This window comes from Meriones unguiculatus, chromosome 4 (genome assembly GCF_030254825.1).
Source record: "Meriones unguiculatus strain TT.TT164.6M chromosome 4, Bangor_MerUng_6.1, whole genome shotgun sequence".
Classification (NCBI taxonomy): Eukaryota; Metazoa; Chordata; class Mammalia; order Rodentia; family Muridae; genus Meriones; species Meriones unguiculatus.
Genome location: NC_083352.1, coordinates 76,082,150 through 76,108,382, shown reverse-complemented (window position 1 = coordinate 76,108,382; position 26,233 = coordinate 76,082,150). Strand labels below are relative to the sequence as shown.

The 26,233-nt window shown below is 42.5% G+C and overlaps 1 protein-coding gene and 1 pseudogene across 1 annotated transcript; both read right to left on the bottom strand.

Annotated features, from left to right (window-relative positions):
• Positions 1-6,503: 6,503 nt before the first annotated feature.
• On the bottom strand, positions 6,504-18,242 carry LOC110539771 (ret finger protein-like 4A). The gene is made up of 2 exons (XM_021626592.2): positions 17,957-18,242; positions 6,504-7,075 (listed from the first exon to the last, which is right to left on the bottom strand). The coding sequence occupies exons 1-2, from the start codon at positions 18,240-18,242 to the stop codon at positions 6,504-6,506; spliced, it is 858 nt and encodes a 285-aa protein (XP_021482267.2).
• Positions 18,243-23,516: 5,274 nt separating this feature from the next.
• LOC110539772 (phosphoglycerate mutase 1-like) lies at positions 23,517-24,260 on the bottom strand (annotated as a pseudogene).
• Positions 24,261-26,233: the final 1,973 nt, after the last annotated feature.

Here is a 26,233-nt window from a genome sequence, read left to right as displayed (position 1 = left end):
GAATCTGAACGCTAAACCTAACCCTAACCTTAACCCAAACCTGAACCCAAATCCTAAACCCTAAACCCTATCCTGAACCTGAAGGTGAACCCAAACCTTAACCCTAACACTAACCCTAATGTGAACCCTAACCTGAACCCTAACTCCAAGCTGAACCCAGATCCTAACCCTTACACTAATCCTAACCCTAACCTGAACCCTAACCTGAACTCGAACCTTAACCCTAACCCTAAACCTAACCATAACCTGAACCCAAAACTGAACCTTAGCCCTAACCGAAACCCTAATCCTAACACTAAATCTTACCCTAACCAGAACCCTAACCAGAACCCTAACCCTAAAACAAACCCTAACCCTAACCTAAACCCAAACCCTAGCCCTAAACATCACCCTAACCTTAAACCCAACCCTAGCTATAACTCTAACCTGAAACCTATCCCTAACCCTAACCCATAACCACACCCCAACCCTAACCCAAATCCTAACCCTAACCCAAACCCTAACAGAAACTGAACCCAAACCCTAACCCTAACCCGAAACCTAACACTAACCCTAACCCTAAACCTTACCCTAACCCTGACCCTAACCCTTATCCTAAACCGAACCCTAACCCTATCTCAATCCTAACCCTAACTGTAACCCAAACCCTTATCCTAAACTGAACCCTAACCCTATCTCAACCCTAACCCTAATTCTAACCTTAACCTGAATCCTAAAGCTAAACCTAACACGAACCCTAACTCTAACCCTAACCTGAACCCAAACCCTAACCGTAACCCAAACCCAAACCTGAACCCTAACCCGAATCCTAACCCTGACCCTGACTTTAACCCTAACACTAACCCACACTCAAACCCCAACCCCAACCTGTACCTTAACCCAAACACTAATCCTAACCCTAATGTGAACCCAAAACCTAGCCCTAACCCTAACCTGAACCCAAACCCTAACCCTAACCCAAACCAGAACCTTAACCCTAACCCAAACCTTAACTTAACCCTGACCCTGACCCTAACCTGAACCCTATCCCTAAACCTACCCCTAACCCAAACCCTGACAGTTTTGGATTATGTGTATGAAACACTCCAACGTGAGTAGGTTACATACTCTCATGAAAAGACATCAGGGTACTATTGGGGGAGGAGGGGACCAACAGGAGCAGAGACAAGGGGATGGGTAAGGGACTGAAGAAGGGAAATGAAAAAAGTATTTATGAGGATGTTATAATGAGGGCCAGGTATATGGCATAGAGGGTTATAATATTTGCTGCATGAGGACCTGAGTTTGATCCCCAGAACCCACATGGGAAGGAGAGGACTTACTCCCACAAGCTGTCTGCTGGCTCCAAATGTTCATTGCAGTACATATGCATGTGTAGTATGCAAGCACACAGTAAAAAAAATTAAGCTTTTTAAAAATTGGAGACGTGGCTCAGCAGTTAGGAGCATTTGCCGAATACTGGAGCACAGTTTCCAGCACCCCTGTGAGGTGTTCACAGCCACTTGTAATCCCAGTTCCAGGGGATCTGATGCCCTTTCCTGGCCTCTGTGGGCTCTTGCATGTGCACACACGCTTGCACATTAGGACACTCACACACCAATATAATGAAAATCATAATGAAACTCCTTAAGTTCTATGCTAATTAAACTAACAGATAATACACTCATTAATAAATTGAAAGTGTCATGACTTTATGCTAATTAACAGGCATATGTATCAAGAGAAGAGGGGGAAGAGGAGGAAGAAGAAAAAGAAAAGGGAAGAGATGAGATCAGGACACAGACACACAGACAAAAGACCATAGCTCTAAATAACCAAATAGAGGCCCCAGGAGAAACTAACTTGGACATGTGACTTTGAACTTTCTCCTCCATAACTGAGAAAATATATCTACGCCGTTTAAGTCACCCAACCTGTGGGACTTTGTTAGAGCAAATGAGTATTGTCACCCTCATTGTCCATGTACGCACACACACACACACACACACACGTACATCACTCCCCTTTACACAGCTCAGACCTGTTCCTTTCCCAAGTCTTTGGAGTATCATCCACCTTATTCTACTTTTGGGTGGCCTGTCTGTGGGAAAAGACACTCGCTGCCAAGCCTCAACCTGAGTTCCATTTGGGAACTACATGGTGGATGGAGAAAGCTGATTCCTGGAGAGTGTTCTCTGACCTCCATATGTACGCTATGACAGGACCCCCTTCCCCTTCCCATGAAGAAACTAAAATCAGGCAGGCGAACAAAAGTCAGGAAGATGTACAAGTCTGCACTCCCACCAGCAGGGGAGGAGGGCTCCCCTTGCTCCACATCCTCTCCAGCATGTGCTGTCACTTGAGGTTTTGATCTTAGCCAATCTGATGGGTTTAAGATGGAATCTCAGAGTTGGTTTGATTTGCATTTTCCCAATGACTAAGGATGTTAAGCAAGTGATTCTTGGCCATTAGAGATTCCTCTGTCCAGAATTCTCTTTTTAGGGAGCTCCTCAAGATAACCAACAGAGTCAGCTAACCAGGGCCCAGAGGGCCCTGTGGAGACTGAAGCACCAACCAAGGACCATGCATGGACTGGACCTAGGCCTCCTACACAGATGTAGCTGATGGGCAGCTCGGTCCTCAAATAGGTTCCCTAGTAAGGGGAATGGAGGCTGACTCTGATGTGGACTCTGTTGCCTGCTAGTCAATCACTTTTGCCAGGTTACAGGGGAAGAGGATGAGCTCAATCCTGAGGCTGCTTCATATGCTGGGGCGGGTGGGGCTCTCCTCTGAGGAGTAGGGGAGGGGCAATAGGGGAAACAGGGAGGAAGAGTGGGACCGGGAGGAGAGGGAGGGGCCTTTGACTAGGATGTAAAATGAATAAATAAAATAAAAATTCTCCATGTTTGTAGCAGTTTTATTTGTAATAGCCAGAAGCTGGAAACAGCCCAAATGCCCCTCAACTGAAGAATGGATGCAGAAACTGTGGTACATCTATACAATGGAGTATTACTCACCAAAGAAAAATAAGGAAATCATGAAATTTGCAGGTAAATGGTGGGACCTGGAAAGGATCATCCTGAGTGAGTTGTCCCAGAAGCAAAAAGACACACATGGTATATACTCACTCATATAGACATACAACATAGGACAAACCCACTAAAATCTGTGCATCTAAAGAAACTAAGCAAGAGAGAGGACCCTAACTAAAACGGTCAATCCCCATCCTGAAAGGCAAAGAGGATGGACATCAGAAGAAGAAGAAAACAAGAAACAACCTAGGAACCTTCTACAGAGGGCCTCTGAAAGCCAGAAGAAGAAAACAGGAAACAACCTAGGAACCTGCCACAGAGGGCCTCTGAAAGGCTCTGCCCTGCAGACTATCAAAGCAGATGCTGAGCCTGATGGGCAACTGTTGGGCAGAGTGAATGGAATTTTAGTTAAGAACTGGGAAATAGTAAGAGCTGGAGAGGACAGGGTCTCCACAAGGAGAGCAACAGAACAAGAAAATTTGAACACAGGGAACTTCCCAGAGACTCATACTCCAACCAAGGACTATTCATGGAGATAACCCAGAACAGATGTAGCCCATGGCAGTTCAGTGTCCAAGTGGGTTACATAGTAATGTGAAGAGGGACTGCCTCTGCCATAATCTGATTGGCCTGCTCTTTGATCACCTCCCCCTGAGGGGGGAGCAGCCTTACCAGGCCACAGTAGAGGACAATGCAGCCACTTTTGATGTGAACTGACAGACTAAGATCAGAAAGGAGAGGAGAACCTCCCCTATCAGTGGACTTGGGGAGTGGCATGCATGCAGAAAGGGGAAGGAGGGTGGGATCGGGAGGGGAGGAGGGAGGGGTTTTTGGGGGGATACAAAATGAATAAAGTGTAATTAATAAAATAAAAAAAGAAAAAATTCTCTGTTTAGATCTGTACCTCATTTTTAATTGGGTTATTTGGTTTGCTGATGTCTAGTTTCCTGAGTTCCTTATAGGCCTTGCCTAGCCTTAATAACAAAAGGTGTGCCTAGTCCTGCTGCAACTTGACATGCCTAGGCTGGTTGAGATCCATGGGAGGCCCACCCTCCTTTAAGGAAAAGGGAAGGAAGGGTGGATGCATTCGTGTATGGGGGGGGGATGAGGTATATGAGGTGAGAGGGAGGGACAGGGAAAAGGTGAGGGAGGGGAAGCTGTGATTGGGATGTAAAGTAAATTAATAACTTAATAAAAGTCAGGTGGAAATTATGGGACTAGAAATTTGATGGCATGAAATGAAAAATTCGATCACACGTAGTGTGTGTGAGGTACCTTCAGAAGTTACCTTGAGGGAATCAGTTTTTTTTTTTCTATCTTATGGACACCAGAAATCAAACTCAGGTTATCAGGTTTGGAAACAAGCACCTTTCTCTTCTGAGCTACTCTCATTGGCCCTCTTTGACTTCTGGTTATTGAGACAGGGTCTCTACATAGCCCTGGCTGTCCAGGAACTCATGTAGATCAGGCTGCCCTCAAACTTACAGAGATCCAGCTGTCTCTGCCTCCCAAGTGCTGGGGTTTAACACATTTTCCATCTGACCAGAACTCTTTAGCATTAATTTTTTGTTGTTGTTGTTGTTGCCTAGGCTGGCCTCTCTATGTTGCTAGAGATGACTTTAAAATTCTGCAGGACATTTGCCCCAAGCATGGTTGGATACCATAAAAAGCTAAAATGTTACGCTCAGGATGCGAGGCTAAGCACTGCACTCAGGGTCAGCCGCTTTGGACCCAGAGAAGAGCATGTCTGATTGCATGCGGGTTGATACCCCAGGTCCCGCCTCTGAGAAAAAGGTATTGGACGGGTCTGATGCTCTTTGGGTGGATGACACCTAAATGAACATCGGTACAAAGTCCCAATTTATTTCTAATATCAGAGATCAGACCTCTACTCTTGCCTGATGCATCTAAAACAAAAAGGGGGAACTGTAGAGAGCTGCGGAATGCTGTGCCTTAAAGATGGAGCTGGTTTCCGCCTTCCACCTTCCCGATGGTGAGTGCTCTCTGTCACGAACAACTCCACATTTGGCTAAGGCTGAGGATCTGGCCTGCTTCCATGTATGTGGACCTATCTGCATTGCCCACGTGGCACGCCTGGGTTGGCTACCCAGAGGCTATTTAAGCTGTGGGCTGGTTTTCCCCAGGGTCAGATGATTGTTCAAGGTTCCTGAATAAACTGCATTGAAAAAAAAATTCTGATTCTCCTACTCCACCTCCCAAATTCTGATTTTTTTAGGGGTGGACTACTATGTTTGACCTAAAATTTTGGTTTTGTGTAGTGATGGGATTTGAACCTAGGACCTCACAAATGCTAGGTAAATGCTCTACCATGAAATGATATACCCAGCCCTGCCTTCTGTTTTGTTTTGGGATTGAGGATTGAACCTAGGGTCTCAGGCTTGCTAGGCAGGTGCACTTTAATTGAGCTTCATTTCCAACCCTCTTTCTTTTGGGACAGGGTCTCACTAAGTTGCCCACATTGGCTTTGAACACACTTCAAAATCCAGGCTGGTTTTAAACTTGTAGACCTCCTGGCTGATATTTCCAAGTGCTGGAGTTAAAGTTAGGTCATTGTTTTGGGCCATTTTGTGTTTTTGCTTACTGTCGCCGTACTCATGCTGCCACTTCTGCTGTTCAGTAGGCTGCATTACTTAATTATGTCTAAGACTGATATTGTTTTTATGTGCATATGTGGTGTGTCCGTGTAAGCATGTGCACATGTGTGCAAGTGGGCATGAAGGCCAGAGAGGGCACTGGATTCCCTGAAGCTGGAGCTACAGGCACTTGGGAGCTGCCTGATGTGGGTGCTGGGAACTGAACTTGAGTCCTCTTGAAGAGTGGCAAGTGCGCTTAACCACTGAGCGACCGTCGCGCTAGTCTCCCCCACCACGTAACCTCTTTTCCGTGTGTTCTGCGGATTTAACTCCGTCCCCATGCTTGACAAGCATACAATCCACTGAGGTATCTCTCCAGCCCCCAGAGCGATAGAAGTTAATTTAAAACTTCGCATTTTAATAACTGCACACACCTACCCTTACTGAGTATTCAGTGTGTATGTGACATGAATTTGTGATCTTAAAAAGTTGTAAGGTGAGACAGCACATATACACTCGTCTCTTTTTTACTGTTTACTTATTTCCTTGTCATTTAGAAAAACCAATCACACTGCCTGTCATATCTAAAATTTTAATTTATTTATTCCACAACACAATATATTAATATTATGGCAAATAAAAAGGAAAACATTTTATCTAAGTTTATCTAAAAGTTCACACTATATGAAGGGAACAGAAATTTAAACATAAATTCCAAAGAAAACAACTATATTAAAATTATAATTTTCCCTAACTAATTAGTATTCTTCATGCCTTCCATAGATTTCTGCAATGTTTTTGTACCCTATGTATACCAAACCCAAAAACTCTTAGCCATGGTTATGAGTACACAGCAATTTCCCATAGAAGCTTTCATGATCAATGATTTTTTTCCTTGTTAATGGTTAAATGGACGCCTGAAAATGCCTGGATTCGTCACAGGACAGATACTAAGGGTTTCTTCTTGATCATCTGGGTATGAATTTGCTGGAGCAAAGAATGGTCGAAATGGACCTGTGTCAGAAATATTCAAGAATGTATAGATATGGGAGCCATCGCTAATGTCCCAAAAGGAAATGCTCTTCATTAGTAGGTCAAGAAAAATTCCCACTCTGTGCAACCGAGAGTTCACCATGAGTAAAGTCAAGGGCTCAGTGCTGGCAGCATAGACCTCTCTATTTCTCACACCCACAGTCCAGAAGCCTTCTTCATCTGACAGTTTAATTGGTTTTTTTCTATTAACGGACTCTTTGCAAATGCCTATATCCCATTCCTTGCTGGTTCCCACCACTACCTCCCAGTAATGGCGTCCTGAAGTAAACCATGTGGAGCCTAGGACGCAGGTGGAGATGCGGAATCTCTTCGCACTTTTTTTTCGGTCCTGCTTCTTAGACCCAAAGTAGACATTCCTCAAGTCATCAGAGATGATGAGTTGTTTGTGGGCTGTGTCTACATCCAAGGTCATGTTCACTGTGTAGAGAAAATCCAATAGTTCAGCAGACATATGAACAGAACACCAACAGCACAGGCTCTAAGAGCAACAATCAATAAATGGAACCTCATGAAACTGAAAAGATTCTGTAAAGCAAAGGACACCATCATCAAAACGACTGCCTACAGATTGGGAAAGAATCTTCACCAATCCTTTATCTGACAGAGGACTAATATCCAGTATATATAAAGAACTAAAGAAGCTGAAAAGCAACAAATCAAGTAATCCACTTAAAAAATGGGGTACAGAGCTAAACAGAGAATTCTCTGCAGAGGAATATCGAATGGCAGAGAAACACTTAAAGAAATGCTCAATGTCATTAGCCATCAGGGAAATGCAAATCAGATTGACCTTAAGATTTCAGCTTACACCCATCAGAATGGCCAAGATCAAAAACTCAAGTGACAACACATGCTGGAGAGGTTGTGGAGAAAGGGGAACCCTCCTCCACTGCTGGTGGAAATGTAACCTTGTACAATCACTCTGGAAATCAATCTGGAGCTTTCTCAGACAACTAGGAACAGCGCTTCCTCAAGATCCAGCTATACCACTTCTAGGCATATATCCAGAAGACACTCACATACACAATAAGGACATTTGCTCAACCATGTTTGTAGCAGCCTTATTTGTAATAGCCAAAAGCTGGAAACAGCCCAGATGTCCAGATCTCAACTGAAGAATGGATACAGAAATTGTGGTACATCTATACAATGGAATATTACTCAGCAATGAAAAACAAGGAAAACATGAAATTTGCAGGTAAATGGTGGGATCTGGGAAGGATCATCCTGAGTGAGCTATCCCAGAAGCAGAAAGACACACATGGTATATACTCACTCATATAGACATATAATATAGTATAAACCTACTAAAATCTGCACACCTAAAGAAACTAATCAAGAGGGAGGACTCTGGCTAAAATGCTCAATCCCCATCATGAAAAGCAAAGAGGATGGACACCATAAGAAGAAGAAAACAGGAAACAAGTTAGGAGCCTCCCACAGAGGGCCTCTGAAAGGTTCTGCCCTGCAGACTATCAAAGTAGATGTTGAGACTTATGGCCAACCTTTGGGCAGAATGCAGTGAATCTTATGAAAGAAGTGGGAAATAGTAAGACCTGGAGAGGACAGGAGCTCCACAAGGAGAGCAACAGAACCAAAAAATTTGAGCACAGGGGTCTTTCCTGAGACTCATACTCCAACCAAGTATCATGCATGGCGATAACCTAGAACCCCTGCACAGATGTAGCCCATGGGAGTTCAGTGTTCAAGTGGTTCCATAGTAATGGGAACAAGGACTGCTTCTGACATAAACTGATTGGCCTGCTCTTTGATCACCTCTCCCTGAGGGGAAGCAGCCTTACCAGGCCACCGAGGAAGACAATGCAGCCACTCCTGATGAGACCTAACAGACTAGGATCAGAAGGAATAAAAGAAACCCTCCCTTACCAGTGGACTTGGGGAGGGGCGTGTGTGGAGAAGAGGGAGGAAGGGAGGGATTAGGAGGGGAAGAGGGAGGAAACTAAAGGGGGAATACAAAGTAAATAAAGTGTAATTAAAAATAAAAAGAAACCAGTAAAGGCTATCTTTTCTGCTTACTCTTAAGCAAGCAGGAACTCTTGAGTTCCTTTTTTTTAATTAAATTTTTATTTTTACATTAATTACATTTTATTTGATTTGTATCCCAGCTGTAACCCCTTCCCTCATTCCCTCCCAATCCTACCTGCCCTCATTTCTTCCCATGCCCCTTTCCAAGTCCACTAATAGGGGAGGTCCTCCTTCCCTTCCATCTGAACCTAGCTTATCAGGTCTAATTAGGACTGGCTGCAATGTCCTCCTCTGTGGCCTGGCAAAGGCTGCTCCTCCCTCAGGGGTGGAGGTGGTCAAAGAGCCAGCTACTGAGTTCATGTCAGAGACAGTCCCTGTTTCCCTTACTAGGGAACCCACTTGGATATTGAACTGCCATGGGCTACATCTGAGCAGGGGTTCTAGGTTATATCCATGAATGGACCTTGGTCCTTGGTTGGAGTATTAGTCTTAGAAAAGAACCCTGTGCTCAGATATTTTGGTTCTGTGGCTCTCCTTGTGGAGCTCCTATCCTCTCCAGGTCTTACTATCTCTCCTTTAATAAGATTCCCTGCACTCTGCCCAAAGTTGGTTATGAGTCTCAGCATCTGCTTTGATATACTGCTGGGTAGAGTCTTTCAGAGGCCCTCAGTGGTAGGCTCCTGTCCTGTTTTCTCCTTTTTCCAATGTCCACCCCGTTTATCTTTCCAAGTGAGGATTGATCATCTTACCCAGGATTCTCCTTCTTGTTTAGCTTCCTTAGGTGTACATATTTTAGTATGTTTATCCTATATTATGTGTCTAGTATCCACTTATAACTGAGTATATATACCATGTGTGTCTTTCTGCTTCTGGGATACTTCACTCAGGATGATCTTTTCTAGATCCTACTATTTGCCTGCAAATTTCTAATAGACCTCTACAGAACTTTTCACCCAAATTCAAAAGAGTATATTTTCTTCTCAGCACCTTATGGAACTTTTTCTATAAAATAGACCATATAGTTGGTCACAAAGCAAGCCTCAGCAGATACAAGAAGATTGAAATAATCCCTTGTATCCTCTCTGACCACCGTTGACTAAAGCTGGTCCTCAACAACAACAAATAATAAAAAGTCTACACACACATGGAAACTGAACAACTCACTACTCAATGACAGCTGCGTCAGGGAAGAAATAAAGAAAGAAATTAAAGACTTACTAGAATTCATAGAAAATGAAGGCATAACATACCCACAATGAAAGCAGTGCGAAGAGGAAAATTCATAGCAATAAGTGTCTTCAAGAAGAAATTGGAAACTTCTCATAAAAGCAAATTAACAGCTCACCTGAAAGCCCTAGAAAAAAAGAAGCAGACACACCCAAGAGGAGTAGATGACTGGAAATAATTAAACTCAGGGCTGAAATCAATAAATTAGAAACAAAACATTTCAAAGAATCAATAAAACCAAGAGCTGAGATTTTTTTAGAAAATCAACAAGAGAAACCCTTAGCCAAACTAACTAAAAGGAAGAGAGAAACTATCCAAATCAACAAAATCAGAAATCAAAAGAGTGACATAACAACAGACACTGAAGAAATCCAAACAACCATTAGATATTACTACAAAAGCCTATATGCCCCAAAATTTGAAAATCAAAATGAAATGGACAATTTTCTTGACAGATTCCATTTACCAAAATTAAATCAAGATCAGGTAAATAGATTGAATAGTCATCTATCTATCTATCATCTATCTACACACACACACACACACTTTTTTTTGTCTCCCTTCCAAAAAAGCCCATTACCAAACTCATTCTACAAAGCCACAGTCATCTTGATATCTAAACCATTCAAAGACCCAACAAAAAAAGAGAACTTCAGACCTATCAATCTTAGGAACATTGATGCAAAAATACTCAATAAAATACTGGCAAACCAATTCCAAGAACACATAAAAGATATCATCCACCATGACCAAGTAGGCTTCATTCAGGCATACAATACAGAAATCCATCAATGTAATCCAACATATAAACAAACTGAAGGAGAAAACCCACATGATTATTTCCTTAGATGCTGAAAAAGCATTTGACAAAATCCAACACTGCCGGGAGCCAAAGCTATTTATGGAAGCCAAAGTCAAAGCTATCTAGTGGAGACAAAGGTAGTTACTGAAGCCAAAGCCAAGTAGAGAGCAAAGGTCATTTAGTGGAGACCTAAAGCTATTTACTGAAAGAGTTATCTAAGACTCTAAATCATGGGTGATAGATTGTGAGGACATCTGTTTGTTAGAGCATCTGTAAGATATCTTAAGAAAACATCCTTATGGTATCTTGCAGGTACAATATTTAACCCATGAAAGCACTCTTCCTATCTCCTGCAGCAGTAAATTAACCTTCCCCCTTTCCTGCCTTCTCCCTATATAAGTTGGGTAAAAATTTCTAATAAAGGAGGCTTTGATCAGACAAACAGACTTGGCTTTCATTTCTTGCGCTTCTCGTCCCTTATCCCCCATTCCTTCTAATCTCCCCCTTAGGAACCTCGTTGAAGCCCCGTGGGTCGGGACACAACACCCATTCATGTTTAAAGTCTTGGAGGGATCAAGGATACAAGGCACATACCTAAACATGGCAAAGACAATATACAGCAAGCCTATAGCTAACATCAAATTAACCAGAGAGAAACTTAAAGCAATCACTGAAATCAGGGACAAGGCTAGGCTGCCCACTCTCTCCATATCTCTTCAACACAGTACTGGAAGTCCTAGCCAGAGCAATGAGACAATGAAAGGAGATCAAGGGGATAGAAATCAGAAAGAAAGTATTCAAAGTATCACTATTTGCAGATGATATGATAGTATACATGAATGACCCCAAAAATTCTAACAAAGAACTCCTTCAGCTGATAAACACCTTCAGCAAAGTGGCTGGATACAAAATTAACTCAAATAAAAAAATCAGAAGCCTTCCTGTATACCAAAGACAAAAGGGCTGAGAAGGAAATTAGGAAACATCACCCTTCACAATAGCCACTAATAACATAGAGTACCTTGGGGTGACTCTAACCAAGCAAGTGAAAGACCTGTTTGAAAAAAACTTCACGTCTCTGAAGAAAGAAATTGAAGAAGATATAAGAAGAAGGAAAGATCTTCTGTGCGCATGGATCGGTAGGATTAACATAGTGAAAATGGTCATCTTGCCAAAAGCAATCTACAGATTCAATGCAATTCCCATCAAAATACCAACATAATTCTTTACAGACCTTGAAAGAACAATTCTCCATTTCATATGGAAAAACAAAACAAAACAAAAAGAATTTCTGAAACAGTCCTGTACAACAACAGATCATCTGGAGGTATCTCCATCCCTGATCTCAAGCTGTACTACAGAGCAATAGTAATAAAAACTGCATGGTTTTGGCATAGTAACAGAATAGTGGATCAATGGAACGGAGTAGAAGACCCAGAAATAAATCCACACACCTATGGATTCTTGATTTTTGACAGAAAAGCCAAAACCATACAATGGAAAAAAATAGACAGCATCTTCAAGAAATGGTGCTGGTCTAACTGGATGTGTACATGCAGAAAAATGGAAACAGATCTCTATTTACCACCCTGAACACAACTAAAGTCCAAGTGGATTAAAGACCTCAACATAAAACCTGACACACCAAATCAGACGAGAAAGTGGGGAAGAGCCTAGAATACATTGGCACAGGAGACAACTTCCTGAACAGAACTGGCTCTAAGATCAACAATAAATAAATGGGACCTCATGAAACTGAAAAGCTTCTGTAAAGCAAAGGACACTGTCATTAGAACAAAACAACAGCCTACAGACTGGGAAAGGATCTTAACCAACCCTATATCTGACAGAGGGTAACATCCAGAATATATAAAGAACTCAAGAAGGTAGAAAGCAACAAATCAAGCAACCCAATTAAAAAATGGGGCACACAGCTAAACAGAGAACTCTCTGTAGAGGAATAAAGAATGGCAGAGAAATGTTCAATGTCCGTAGCTATCAGGGAGATGCAAATCAAAACGACCCTGAGATTTTATCTTACACCCATCAGAATGGCTAAAATAAAAAACTCAAGTGACAATACATGCTGAAGAGTATGTGGAGAAAGGGGAACCCTCCTCCATTGCTGGTGGGAATGTAAACTTGTATAACTACTTTGGAAATCAGTTTGGTGCTTTCTCAGACAATTAGGAATAGTGCTTCCTTAAGATCCAGCAATACCACTCCTAGGCATATATCCAAATATTCTCAAGTACACAACAAGGACATTTGTTCAATCATGTTTGTAGCAGCTTTATTTGTAATAGCCAGAACCTGGAAAGAACCTAGATGTCCCTCAGTTGAGGAATGGATACAGAAATTGTGGTACATTTACACACTGGAATACTACTCAGCAATTAAAAACAAGGCACTCTTGAGATTCTTATACCTCACTGTTATTTAATTCTACTCCCTTTAAAAATCACATTTTGTGGAAAATTTTAAGACCTTCCTAGTTATGTAATGTTTTATATGTAGAACGAAAGTAGTTGCCACAAAATGTTTCTCTAAACCATAGTAGGATATTTCTATGCTGTTGAGTATTTGACTTATATAATATTTAATAATATGTAATATGTGAAGGTAGATGAGACAATACTTATTACCTTACAATATTTAATATTCAATTATAATGCTTAATACTTTTCTTTGAAGTCATGTGTTTAATCCTGTTGAGTAGGTAATTGGATTCTTTTAAAAAATTGTTTTACATCAATGGTCTTTGGTTGGAGTATCAGTCTCAGAAAACCCTTGTGCCCAGATTTTTTGGTTTTGTTGCTCTCCTTGTGGAGCTCCTGTCCTCTCCAGGTCTTACTATTTCCCACTTCTTTCATAAGATTCCCTGCACTCTGCCCAAAGGTTGGCCATAAGTCTCAGCATTTGTTTTGATACCCTGCAGGGTAGAGCCTTTCAGAGGCCCTCTGTGGTAGGCTCTTGTCCTATTCCCTGTTTTCTCCTTCTGATATCCATCCTCTTTGCCTTTCTGAATGGGGATTGAACATTTTAGCCAGAGTTCTCTGTCTTCATTAGTTTCTTTAGGTGTACAGATTTTAGTAGGTTTATCCTATATTATATGTCTAATACCCACTTATGGGTGAGCATATACCCTATGTGTCTTTCTGCTTCTGGGATACCTCACTCAGGATGATATTTTCCAGTTCCCACTATTTGCCCACAAATTTCATGATTTCCTGCATAGACGTAGCCCATGACAGCTCAGTGTTCAAGTGGGTTCCATAGTAATGGGAAAAGGGGCTGTCTCTGACACAAACTGATTGGACTGCTCTTTGATCACCTTCCCCTGAGGGGGGAACAGCCTTACCAGGCGATAGAGCAAGACAATGCAGCCAGTCCTGATGAGACCTGATAGACTAGGATCAAAAGGAAGGAGAGGAAAACCTCCCCTATCAGTGGACTTGGGGAGGAGCCTGGGTGGAGAAGGGGGAGGGAGAGTAGTACTAGGAGGGGAGGGAGGGGTTTATAGGGGGATACAAATTAAATAAAGTGTAATTAATAACAATTAAAATTATAAAAAAAGAAACTAATAAAAAATTGTTTTACAGCCTGGTGTAGTGGCACATGCCTTTGATCCCAGCACTCAGGAGGCAGAGGCAGACATATCTCGGAGTTAGAGGCCAATGTGGTCTATACAGTGGGTTCCAGGACAGCCAGTACTACACAGAGAAACCCTGTCTTAGAAATAAAGGCAAAAAAGAATTTGTTTTGTATTATTTTTGTATGTGTGTGCACACACAATTATGTGTGTAGAGGTCAGAGGACAACTTGAAGGACTTGGTTCTCTCCACCATGTGGGTCCTAGGGAAATTAAACTCAGGTTGTCACTCTTGGTACAAGACCTTCTCTCTGCTGAGCTGCCTCACCTGCCCTGGTAATTTCATTCTAGACATGGCTTTTGTTTTACTTTCTTAGAGTTATAGAAAAAAAGATGCCTGGGGAGATAGGTCAGCTGATAAAGTATTGGCCTTGAGAACTTGAATCCAAGACCCAGAACTCATATGAAAATATCAGGTGTGGTGGTTGGGTGCACACTTCTAATCCAAGTACTAGCTAGGTTTAGTCAGGTAGAACTTTGAGCTTGCTAGCCTGTTATCTTAGCCTGGCCCACCAAAATCCTACCAACTAACCACCCAACCAACAAACAAAACTATGAACAAACAAACAAAAACAAAAAAAAAAAAGAAAAAGAAATGTTCATGGCAGCTGAGGAGTAACTCTCGAGGCTGTCCTCCGGCCTCCACACGAACATTAATACAAGCACACAGTTATTGCTTTGAGTCCCGAGTAGGGGCAGCTGAAATTTGGAAAAGTCAAGATACAGGAAGTAATTTCCAAGGTCATGAATGTGCATGGTGGATGCTGACTTGGAACTTACTATATAGACCTGGCTAGCCTTGAACATACAGGTCTGCCTCCCAAATGCTGGGATTAAAGACATGCACTTGATGTATTTGTTGGGTTCCTGACAACAGTTCAGACCATAAACTGCATGGCACCAGCCATGGTTTAAATAATGAGTGTGTCCCCTCAGGCAAACACATGGGTTCAGAAGGTCAGATACCCCTGGAAAGGAATGACTCAGTGGCTTTCCAAGAAACCCTTAAATTTCAGAACTTACTAGAACTGCTTATCCCAATGAAGTGAGATTGGAGCCAATATAAACCTCAGACTTTGACTGAAACCCTGTTGTTTCACTTGGCTCTTGTCCCAGTTTGCATTAACTGATAACTTGACATGGCCTAGAATTACCTGAAAAGCGAGTCTCAATTGAGGGATTCTCCAGATCAGGTTAGCTAGTAGGCTCGTCTGTGGGGATAGGGGTCTCTTAATTGTTAATTGGTAAAGAAGGGCCTCCACCATCTGTGGGTGGGTGGTCCTTGGTTATACAAGGGAGAGGACGAAGCATGAGAAAGATCACCCCAGCCAGCAAGCAGTGTTCCTCCATGACTTCTGCTTAAACTCCTTGAGTTCCTGCCTTGACTTCCCTCAATGATAGACTCTGACCTGGAAGTGTAAGCCAAATAAATCTTTTCCTTCCCTAAGTTGCTTTTGCTCAGTGTTTTATCATACTAACAGATTGTTACTACGAGAGGTTTTTAATTACGTGGCTCAGTGGGGAAAATCTATTCTGTTTACTAATTGGAGAAGGAGTTATTGAAGACAACATTCTGGGATGCATTTCAGCACCTTAAATGTAAGTTTGCAATGAACTAGAAATAAACAGTTGGGGCTGGGTATGGTGGCACATGTCTTCAATTCTAGCACTCAGAGGCAAAAGCAGGTGGATCTATATGAGTTCCAGGGCAGTTAGGTCTACAGTGTAAGACCTTGTCTCAACAACAAACCAAAACAAAGTAGATAACTGGAAGTAAGTTCTTTTTCCCCCCAACAGCTGATATTTTAGATGGGGTTCTGCACAAAAGCACACCCACTGCATTCGTACTTCTTCAGCCACTAGGAACAAAGAGAATAAGAAAGGACTGTGTACATTCCAATGAGCCTAGGGTTCAGGGATCCAGTAAGTCTAGACTGACTTCTTGACCTCAGCTCATTATACATACCACTGGGCTATGATAATCCATTTTCACTGAACGTCTTTCTCTAAGACTTCATAACAACAATGCAGAACAAATGTGATATAGGAGATGATGAGATGGCTCAGTTGGCAAAGCCCTTGTCTTGAAAGCTGGGTGACCCAGGTTCCATTCTCAGAACATACATACATACATAAAGATGGAAGAAGTGTATGTATGTTTGGATGCCAAACAAAGTCATTCTCTTGAGTGTTCTGATCTCTACATGAGAGAGAGAGAGAGAGAGAGAGAGAGAGAGAGAGAGAGAGAGAGCTTGTGTGTGTGTGGGTATGCACACGAGTGAATAAAATATTTCAGCACGATGTAGAACTGAGTACAGTAAGAACACAGAGCTAACACCTGTGGAACCTGTGGTGTGGAACCAGACATTGTTTTCTGTGATAGAAAGCACCTGCTGTGGTCATTAGGTCCTGAGTCTGTATGGAACCAGACTGAAGTCTACTTGACCAATCATTAGAGGACTTTCAGCACTCTATGTGGGGGCCCCGAGTACTTGAGATTTAATCCATCTCAATGGTTGCATCTCCTCTCTACATCGCAGTCATCTGGGGACTTTTGAGCACTTCAGCGCCCGAGTCTCTGTCAGGCAGGGGCCATATTCACAGGTGCAGGCTTTTGCTAATCGACATGTGAACTGTGAGTCAGCCCCATCAGCACCACCTGGGCTGACAAGCTAAGGAAAACCTAGTGACCCAGAATGAAAATCTGCCTCAAACCGGATTGTTGGGTAATTGATACATTATCAAATTAAAAAAAAGCTACCTCCTGGGCTAGTGTTTTCAAAATAAATTCAGTGTGGACACATATTTTAGATTCTCTCATAAGTACATCAAAATAAATGTGAGGGCTGGCAACATGGCTTAGCGAGTAAAAGCTTGCTCTGCCCGCTCAGGATCTGAGTGCGAGCCTAGGGGCCCTCATGGTGGAGGGAGAGAACTGACTCTTCCAGTTGTCCTCTCACCTCCAATGCACATGCTATAGCGTGTGCACCCCCACACAAAATAAATGCAACTAAGAGAATCCACAAGCAGTGCGAACAATTAGTCCTGTGATTTTCTTATTATGCACATTATTATTATCATACAGGCCACAGTTTAACTGTTCAATAGCTGCCAGCAGCCTCCATGCTGGACAGTGGAGTACTAGGGCATGACCTAAACATTGTCTGTCCTTAAACATTTTCAGGAGGAGGGCTGGAGAGATGGCTCAGTGGTAACGAGCACTTGCTGCTCTTACAGAGGACTCAGATTTAGTTTTGAGCACTCACATGGCAGGACATGACCATCTGTAATTCCAGCTTCAGAGGATTCAATGCCCTTTTCTGGCTCCCATGCACATCCAGGTATGCATGCAGGCAAACACTTACACACATAGAACAAACCTAAGAAAATCTCTAGAAGGGTGGTGTATGATGGAGCCTGATATTTAATCTCAGCACTTGGGAGGCAGAGGCAGACCATTTTTCCAGATAGTCCTAATTTATACTCAGAGAAAAGAGAGCTCATGTGCTTCATAAAGAATGAAATTTTAGGTTCTTGGCTCTAGCTAATGTTCAAATTTTAACGGAGAGACCCTGAAAAGTGATTTCTCTAGGGCACCTTATGGGCTTAGAGATGTTTGTAGACTTCTTACCTTGAAATAGCTTCATCCTTGGGTTCATTTTTAGAATCTGATTCATCGCTGGCTCTAGTGTTTTGATCTTGGTAACCATGGACTTTAACAATCTACAAGGCAGGATGTCTTCCTTCAGAGTGACAACATCACAATTGGGGCACAGTATACCATCCCCCTCAGGACTTTTCTCTAGTGAGTCAGCGCATCGGAGGCAGCAGATGAATCCACAGTTCAAGGCCACAGGGCTTTCCAGATAACGGTAGCAGGACTCACAGGTACTGGTTTCTTTAAAGAAATGAGCCATCGCCAATGGTCAGCACCTTAGCGGAAAAACATACACGATTCTGAGATTTTCCTGAGTGGAACGACTGTTAGATCCTGGGAGATTGTCATCTTTGCATGTGCAGGGCTGCATCACAGTCATTAGTAAGAGGTTATAAAAACAAAAATAAAAGCAGACTTAACTGACTTATAACCTTGAACTTTGATAATTAAAATGCTAGCTGGACAAGGACCACGCATGGAGATAACCTAAGACCGCTGCACAGATGTAGCCCATGGCAGTTCAGTATCCAAGTGGGTTCCATTGTAATAGGACCAGGGACTGTCTCTGACATGAACTGATTGGCCTGCTCTTTAATTACCTCCCCCTGAGGGGGAAGAAGCATTATCAGGCCACAGAAGAAGACAATGCAGCCACTCCTGATGAGACCTAACTGACTAGGATCAGGAGGAAGGAAAAGAAGTCCTCCCCTATCAGTGGACTTGGGGAGGGGCATGCATGCAGAGGGTGGAGGAAGGAAGGGGTTAGGATGGGAGGAGGAAGGAAATCACAGGGGGGGGACACAAAGTGAATAAAATGTAATTAATAAAGAATTAAACAAAATGCTAGCTGGAAAGAGACTAGATTCCTCACTAAGCTTTCAGTCCAGGGTGTGAAAGGGTCTTTATCTGGATTGTCCAGTGTGGGAGTCACCAGCCTACACATAGCTATGGAGTACCTGAAAAGGGGTGTATCGTCCTTATTTTATAATTTAATATTTGTGTGTATATGAATGAGGAGGTGTTAGCAGCGCCATGGTGCATATGTGAAGGTCAAATGACAACTTGTAGAGTCAGCTTTCTCCCTTTGCCATGTCGGGCCTGGGGAATGAACTCAGGTCGTCAGGCTTGCTGGTAAGCTCCTGAACCCACGGAACCATCTCCCGGACCCAGCGGGGCTTCTCTGAATGGCAATGTCCTCTGAGTATAAAATACACATACAATTTGAAAAAGATGAGAAAAAGAACACAAACTACTTCATTAACATTGTTGAACTAATTGCACGTTGTATTATACATATTTAGATTTTTAAAATCATTTTTAGTTATGTATAGTTATATTTGCCTAAATGTGGGCATGTGCATATGGGTGCTGGTGCCCACGGAGGCCGGAAGAGTCAGAGCCCCTGAGGCTGGAGTGGGTGCTGGGAATCAAATATGGCTTCTCTGTACATGCAGCCATCCCTTCAGCTCCTGAACTTTTGATATTGAAATAAATCAATAAATTATTTCATTTTACTTTCCCAAATTTTGTCATTACATATGTGGGTCATGTTCTATTTCTATTGCTGACCTTGACCCAGGAACTTTCTAACTCCCTTGTCCCACTTAAATATTGAATGAGCCAATAGGAATGATAGATCTCCCACCTCATATAGGTCAGTCGAGTATTGGTTGGACTCAAGAGAATGAAGACCATCACTTCGTTGGTTGGGTGTTGATAATCTCTGTTCCACTGTGTGCTGCTTGAGTAGGGGCCCTTTTGTCCCTACATGCACACACTACCTGGCACGGGCTAGCCTCAGACAACACTTGCAGGGTAAAAAGTCTTTCTCTGCCCCTGACTGAGAGCTGATAAGTGAAGAAGGAATTGCCTAACTGTCCTCACCTCTCACTTCTCCTCAGCTCGTCTTTCTTCTAGCCCACAGCTGAATTCTAGAACTGTTCCCACCTCCACAGGCTATTTGTTGGTGATGCCACTTCCTGTCTCACTCTCCACGTGTCTCTTCTTAATCCAATCAGATTTAGGTTTAAAACTTGGTTTAAGTGACATTTTTTAATGTAATTAAATAATTTTTTTTTCTTAAAAATGTTTGGTCATGTTCTCTCAGTTTTAGATGACTGTCAGGTAATTGGAATTTGAGGATGAGAATAAAAACTTGTTATATGGAGGGAACTAGAGAGAGAGGCAGAAGAGGCTTAGATTACATTCAGTTGTTTATTTAATCATCTCCACAACAATCACTTGCTGGTGTGTGCTGAGCACCTAAAGTACAATCACAGCTAATTTAAATGATTTTTACTTTCTTTTTATTTACTTATTTAGTGTGAGTGCATGTGTGTCACTGTAAGGGTAGAAGGTTGGAGGACAACTTTTGGTACGTGGTCCTCTCTTTCTGCCATGTAAGTCCTGAGATGAAATCAGGTTGTCATGTTTGATGGCAGTCTTGGTTGTACAGCCCAGGCTGGCTCCCAACTCAACATCTTTCTGCATCAGCCTCCACAGTATTGGGATTTCACGTATTTGCCACCAATGCCTGCCTGAAGCACAGTTTGTAACATCTTGGAATCTCCAATGTAGTAATGCCTGTTCTCAGCACTGGGGATAAACCCTGGATCTTGTGCATTTCAGGGAAGTGTTCTTCCACAGAGCTACATTTTTGGCTGAACAATGTCCTTTTGTCTGGGATTGGGTTGTTAGGAGGCTCTAGGCAGCTTCAGGATAGGGACTGTTCATGAGAGAAAGCAACAAGGATTAGTGGATTGGGACTTTTTTAAGCCCTAGGTGAGGCAAAGCTGATCTCAAATGTGTATTTTACTCCATAATTCCTGTGTTGTTAAACCACAGTCAAAGCCAAAAGAAAAGGTTCTACCAGGAACAGGTGTGGTGGTGTATGTCCAAAATCCCAGCACTTGGGAGGTGAAGGCTAGAGGATCAGGAGTTCAAGGTTATCCTTGGCTTTGCAGGGAGTTTGAGGTCATCCTGGACTACATGAGACCCTCCTTCAGAAAACAAAACCAACAACTTAGCAACCAATCAGCTAGCCAAACAAACCAACAAACCAAAATGACAGAGGTGAGTGATTTTTTTGATAGCTAGATATGGAGGTATAGATAGGACATAGAGTGAGGTGTCTGAAGAGAGCATGAGCGCCCTTCTAAAGCTTGCTCTATACATCTGTTATCTAAATCCCCTTTTGCATCATTTATAATAACCAACAGACGCGATCATCTCCCAAAGTTTTATGAGTCATAAAGTTGTTTTGTTTTGTTTTTTCATCCTTATGAGGAGATTTTGGGATCTTTGAGTTTTAGCATAGCCGAGATCAACTCTAGGTGTGGATGGGCATCTGCAGTGGGGGCAGGAGAATGTGTTCAAGGTCATCTTGAGTCTTGGAGGCTGACTCCTTAACCCAAGGCAGCTGTGTCCCATAGTAAATGGGGACAAAATCGTTTTTGTCCAAGTGATTTCTTTCCCCTCAACTCTTAGTGTGGAGGGGTAAAGCTGTGTTGATCCCGCCTCTGCACACTGTTACAGGTGTAGCCTGGAGGTACTGAGCTGAACCTTGTTTTTGGGAACTCGCAGCATAGTTGGCAAATGGGCCTGATGTGTGTGAGTGGGAAAACCCAGAGATCAGAGAGAAGGCACAGACAACCCTTCTCACAGGGCTCCCCTTCTGCAGAGGTTTCTTGGAGTTAAAGACAAAACGATTTATACCCCTTTCAGATACATGGGTTTCTTAAGATAGGCTGAGCAGATGGACAGCTGGGATGAGCCCATTCAATGTCAGGCTGACTTATTTGCACAAGATAAATGAAGTCCTAAGAGTTGAATGAAAGTTTACAGCTTCGACCTACACAGAGTAATTGCATCCTAGCTGTCCCCAGAACCAGGTAATAAAAACAAAACACGTACGTGGGTGGGGCCACCATTCACTATTGCACCCTACTTGCTCTTAGGCTTTGATGGGAGGAAGGTACGGGGGCCGCCCATGGAGAGTTTTCATCTCTGGGAGCAGACTCAGCCTGGGCCTGGGATGTGATTCCTTAATACAAGATCATCTCTGCAGGTTTGAAATCAGCAAAAGGTGTAACTTGTTGGGCCTCCCAGATCCTCTTTTTTTTTTTTTTTTTGAGAAAGGGGGCTTCCATATGTTTGGGCTGATCTTGAATTTCTGAGCTCAGGTCATCCTTTGCCTCAGCTTGCTGAGGGAGGCAACCATGCACTATTGTAGGGTACAGTATAGGCTGCTTAGTATTCATATTAGCTTTGATGGCAGGAAATTGCAGAGGAGATATTTCTGCCCATGGAGGTATTTTTTCTGTGGTAGCAGACTTGCCTGGGTCTAGTTTAGGATTTCTTAGATTGCTGAGCTCTGCTGTGGGCTAGTGTCTTCCTCAGGGTCAATACGAAGGAGAGTGGAGGCCCTGATGAACCTGAACCCTTTGTCCACTTTAGCTAGAACCTCTGAGTTGCTTCTCCTCCCTCCCATTACTTTGAGACAGGGTCTCATATATTTAGACTTGACTCAAACTGATACACAGCTGAGATTGACTTTGAATCTCTCTCCTGCCTGTACCTTCAGAGTGCTGGAATTACTGGTATGAAGTTAAAAAAAGTTATCGTGAAATTATATTTGTTTTTAGTTTGTGTGTATGGGTGTTTTGCCTGCATGAATGTCTATGCACCATGTGAACACAGTGCCTGAGGAGGCCCGAGAGGGCTTCAGATCTCCTGGGAATGGAGTTAGAGACTGTGTGAACTTCCCTGTGGGTGCTGGGAATGGAAACTAGGTTTGAACATTCAGTCAGTGCTCTTTGTTTTCCTCCAAGACAGCTTTGGCTGCTCAGGAGCTCACTCTGTAGACCAGGCTGGCTTCAGATATCTGCCTCCCTCTGCCTCTTGAGTGCTGGGATCAGAGGTACATGCCACCATCACTCAGTGCTCTTAACTGATGAGCATTTCTCCAGTCTCCACATGGAGAGTTTTTTGTTTGTTTGTTTGTTTGATATAAAGTCTCTCTGTTTTGTCTTGGCTGTCCTGGAATTTACTTGTAGTCCAAGCTGGCCTCAAACTCATAGAGATCTGTCTAGCTCTGTGTCTCCAGTGCTGGGATTAAAAGCTTGTGTCACCAGCCCCTGGCTCCCACATGTAGTTTTATGTGGTATGGGGGCTAGAACTGGGGGCTCATATTAGGCAAGCACTCTATCATCCTCAGCTTGTGGACATGAATATTTCTTCACTTAATTTATCAAACATGTTCCTTTTACATTTTTGTGTCCTTTCCCTTGCAGTAGGAATGGTCTGTAACCAGAGCTACAGGCTCATTGCATATTAAAGCTGAAAGGCTCTCAGTAAAACACAGGTAAAAATCACAGGACTCCTCCCCCTAAACCTATCACTCCCCGCTTTCTACCAGTGGCCATGGCTAAGCTCTTCAGGGAGCACAAGCATATCCCAGTTGTTCCTCCTCCTCCTTCTGGTCTTTCATTTGCACATTTTAATTTAGGGTTGCCCCGAGCAGACACAGTGGGCTTTATGTATGGTCTTCCATGGCTTTATGTATGGTCTCCTCATCTCCCAGGAACTGTATGGGCTTGATGGGCTTCAAGTTCTTATCCAGGTCATAGATGATGGGAATGCCAGTTGGCAGGTTTAGCTCCATGGTGACCTCTTCTGAGAGACCCTCCAGAGACTTGACAATGTCCCGAAGGCTGTTGCTATGGGTGGCAATCAAGACCCCTTTCCCCTCCTTAATCTGGGGGACAATTTCTTTATTCCAGAAGAGCAGTGCTCTGGCAATAATGTCCTTCAGGCTCTCACAGGAGGGCAGCTGCTCCTCAGTAAGGGCTGCGTATCTGGGATCCTTACTGATGTTGCTGTAGAAGGGATGATGGGGCTCCATTGGCGGTGGTGAGATATCTAAGTTCACCTCCAGATCTTTACCTGTGCCTCACCATTCTTAGCAGCAGCAGTCTCCGTTTTACTGAGACTGGTTAGATCCCCATAGTGTTGCCCACTGAGGCACCAGGTCCTGACCACTGGTGGCCACGTCTGGTCAATGGCATCCTGAAGGTTGTCCAGAGGGTCTGGATTGCTCTCTTCTGCACAGAGGTGAAGCAGATGTCAAATTCATACCCAGCATCTCGAAATGCCTCCCTGCTGTGCTTCACCTCCTCCTGGCCCTCAGGGCTCAGGTCACAATACCAGCCGCTGCAGCATTTTCCAGGTTCTGGACGCTCTTGCCATGCTGGAGCAGCAGGAGATTTTAAGTAGCCATGGTGACAGGCAGGAGATGTCACAGCAACTCGCTGAAGCACATTTTAAAATTGGATTATTTGGTATTTAAATATCTAGTTTCTTAAGTTCTTTATGTATTTTGGATATCATACCTCCATCAGATGTGGAGATGGTTAAAAATCTTTTCTCATTCTGTAGGTAGCCTCTTTGTCCAATGAATAGTGTCCTTTGACTTATAGAAGCTTTTCCGTTTCATGAGGTCCCATTTATTAATTGTTGATCTTAGAGTCTTCACTTTAGGTGTTCTCTTCAGAAAGTCATCTCCTGTGCCAACGTGTTCATTGCTATTATTCCCCATTTTCTGTTCTGTCAGGTTCAGTGTATCTGGTTTTCTGTTGAGGTCCTTGGTCCACTTGGACTTGAGTTTTGTGCATGGTGATAGATATGTATCTATTTGTTTTCTCCTACATTCGGTATTTCTCTGTTGAGAATTCTCTGTTTAGCTCTATACCCCATTTTAATTGGATTAGTTTGTTGGCGTTTAATGTCTTGAATTCTTTTCTCAGTCTGTAGGCTGTACATTTGTTCTGTTCCCTGTGTCCTTTGCTTTACAGAAGCTTTTCAGTTTCATGAGGTCCCATTTATTGATTGTTGATGATAGAGCCTGAGCTCTTGGTGTTTTGTCTAGAAAGTTGTCTCCTGTGTCAATGAGTTCAAGGCTCTTCCCCACTTTTCTTCTAAGAAATTTAGTGTATATATTTTTATGTTGAGGACTTTGATTCACTTGGACTTTAGTTTTGTGCAGGGTGATAAATATGGATTTATTTGCATTTTTCTACGTGTAGATATCCATTTAGACCAGCAACATTTGTTGAAAATGCTGTCTTTTTTTCCGTTGGTTTTGGCTTCTTTGTAAAATATCAGGTATCCATAGGTGTGTGGGTTTATTTCTGGGTCTTCCATTCAATTTCATTTATCCTCCAGTTGGTTCCTATGCTAGTACCATACCATTTTTATTACTGTTGCTCTATAGTACAACTTGAGATCAGGGATGAAGATACCTCTAGAAGTTCTTTTATTGTACAGGGTTGTTTTAGCAATTCTGCTTTTTTTTCTTTCATGAAGTTGAGAATTGTTCTTTCAAGGTCTGCAAAGAATTGTGTTTATATTTTGATAGGAACTGCATTGAATCTATTGATTGCTTTTGGTAGGATGGCCATTTTTACTATGTTAATCCTACCAATTCATGAACATGGGAGATCTTTCCATCTTCTGGTTATCTTCTTTAATTTCTTTCTTCAGAGACTTGAAATTTTTTCATACCAGTCTTTCACTTGCTTGGTTAGAGTTACACCAAGGTACTTTATGTTTTTTGGGGCTATTGTGAATGGTGTTGTTTCTCTAATGTCTTTCTCAGCCTGTTTGTCTTTTGTATACTGGAAAGTTACTGATTTTTTTTAAAGTTAATTTTGTACTCCAGCCACTTTGCTGAAGGTGTTTATTGGGTGAAGGAGTTCTATGTTAGAATTTTTGGAGTCACTCATGTATGCTATCATTTTGTCTGCAAATAGTGACACTTTGACTTCTTCCTTTCTGATTTGTATCCCCTTGATCTCCTTTTGTTGTCTTATTGCTGTAGCTAGGACTTCCAGTACTATGTTGAAGAAATATGGAGAGAGTGGGCAGCCTTGCCTTGTCCCTGATTTCAGTGGAATTGATTTAAGTTTCTCTCTATTTAGTTTGATGTTGGCTATAGGATGGCTGTATATTTTCTTTACAATAAAATGCTATGTTTAGGTATGTGCCTTATATCCCTGATGTCTCCAAGACTTTAAATGTAAGTGGGTGTTAGATTTTGTCAAAGTCATTTTCAGCATCTAAGGAGATGGTCATTTTTTTTTTCCTCTCAGTTTGTTTATATGGTGGATTACAGTGATGGATTTCTATATATTGAATCATCCCTGTATGCCTGGGATGAAGCCTGCTTGGTCATGGTGGATGATATCTTTGATG

Excerpts from the sequence above, each read along its gene's own strand:
- LOC110539771 (XM_021626592.2), bottom strand. The coding sequence starts at position 18,242 with ATGGCTCATTTCTTTAAAGAAACCAGTACCTGTGAGTCCTGCTACCGT. Across the intron at positions 7,076-17,956 it reads AAGGATGAAGCTATTTCAAG|TGAACATGACCTTGGATGTA; the intron begins GTAAGAAGTCTA and ends TTCTCTACACAG.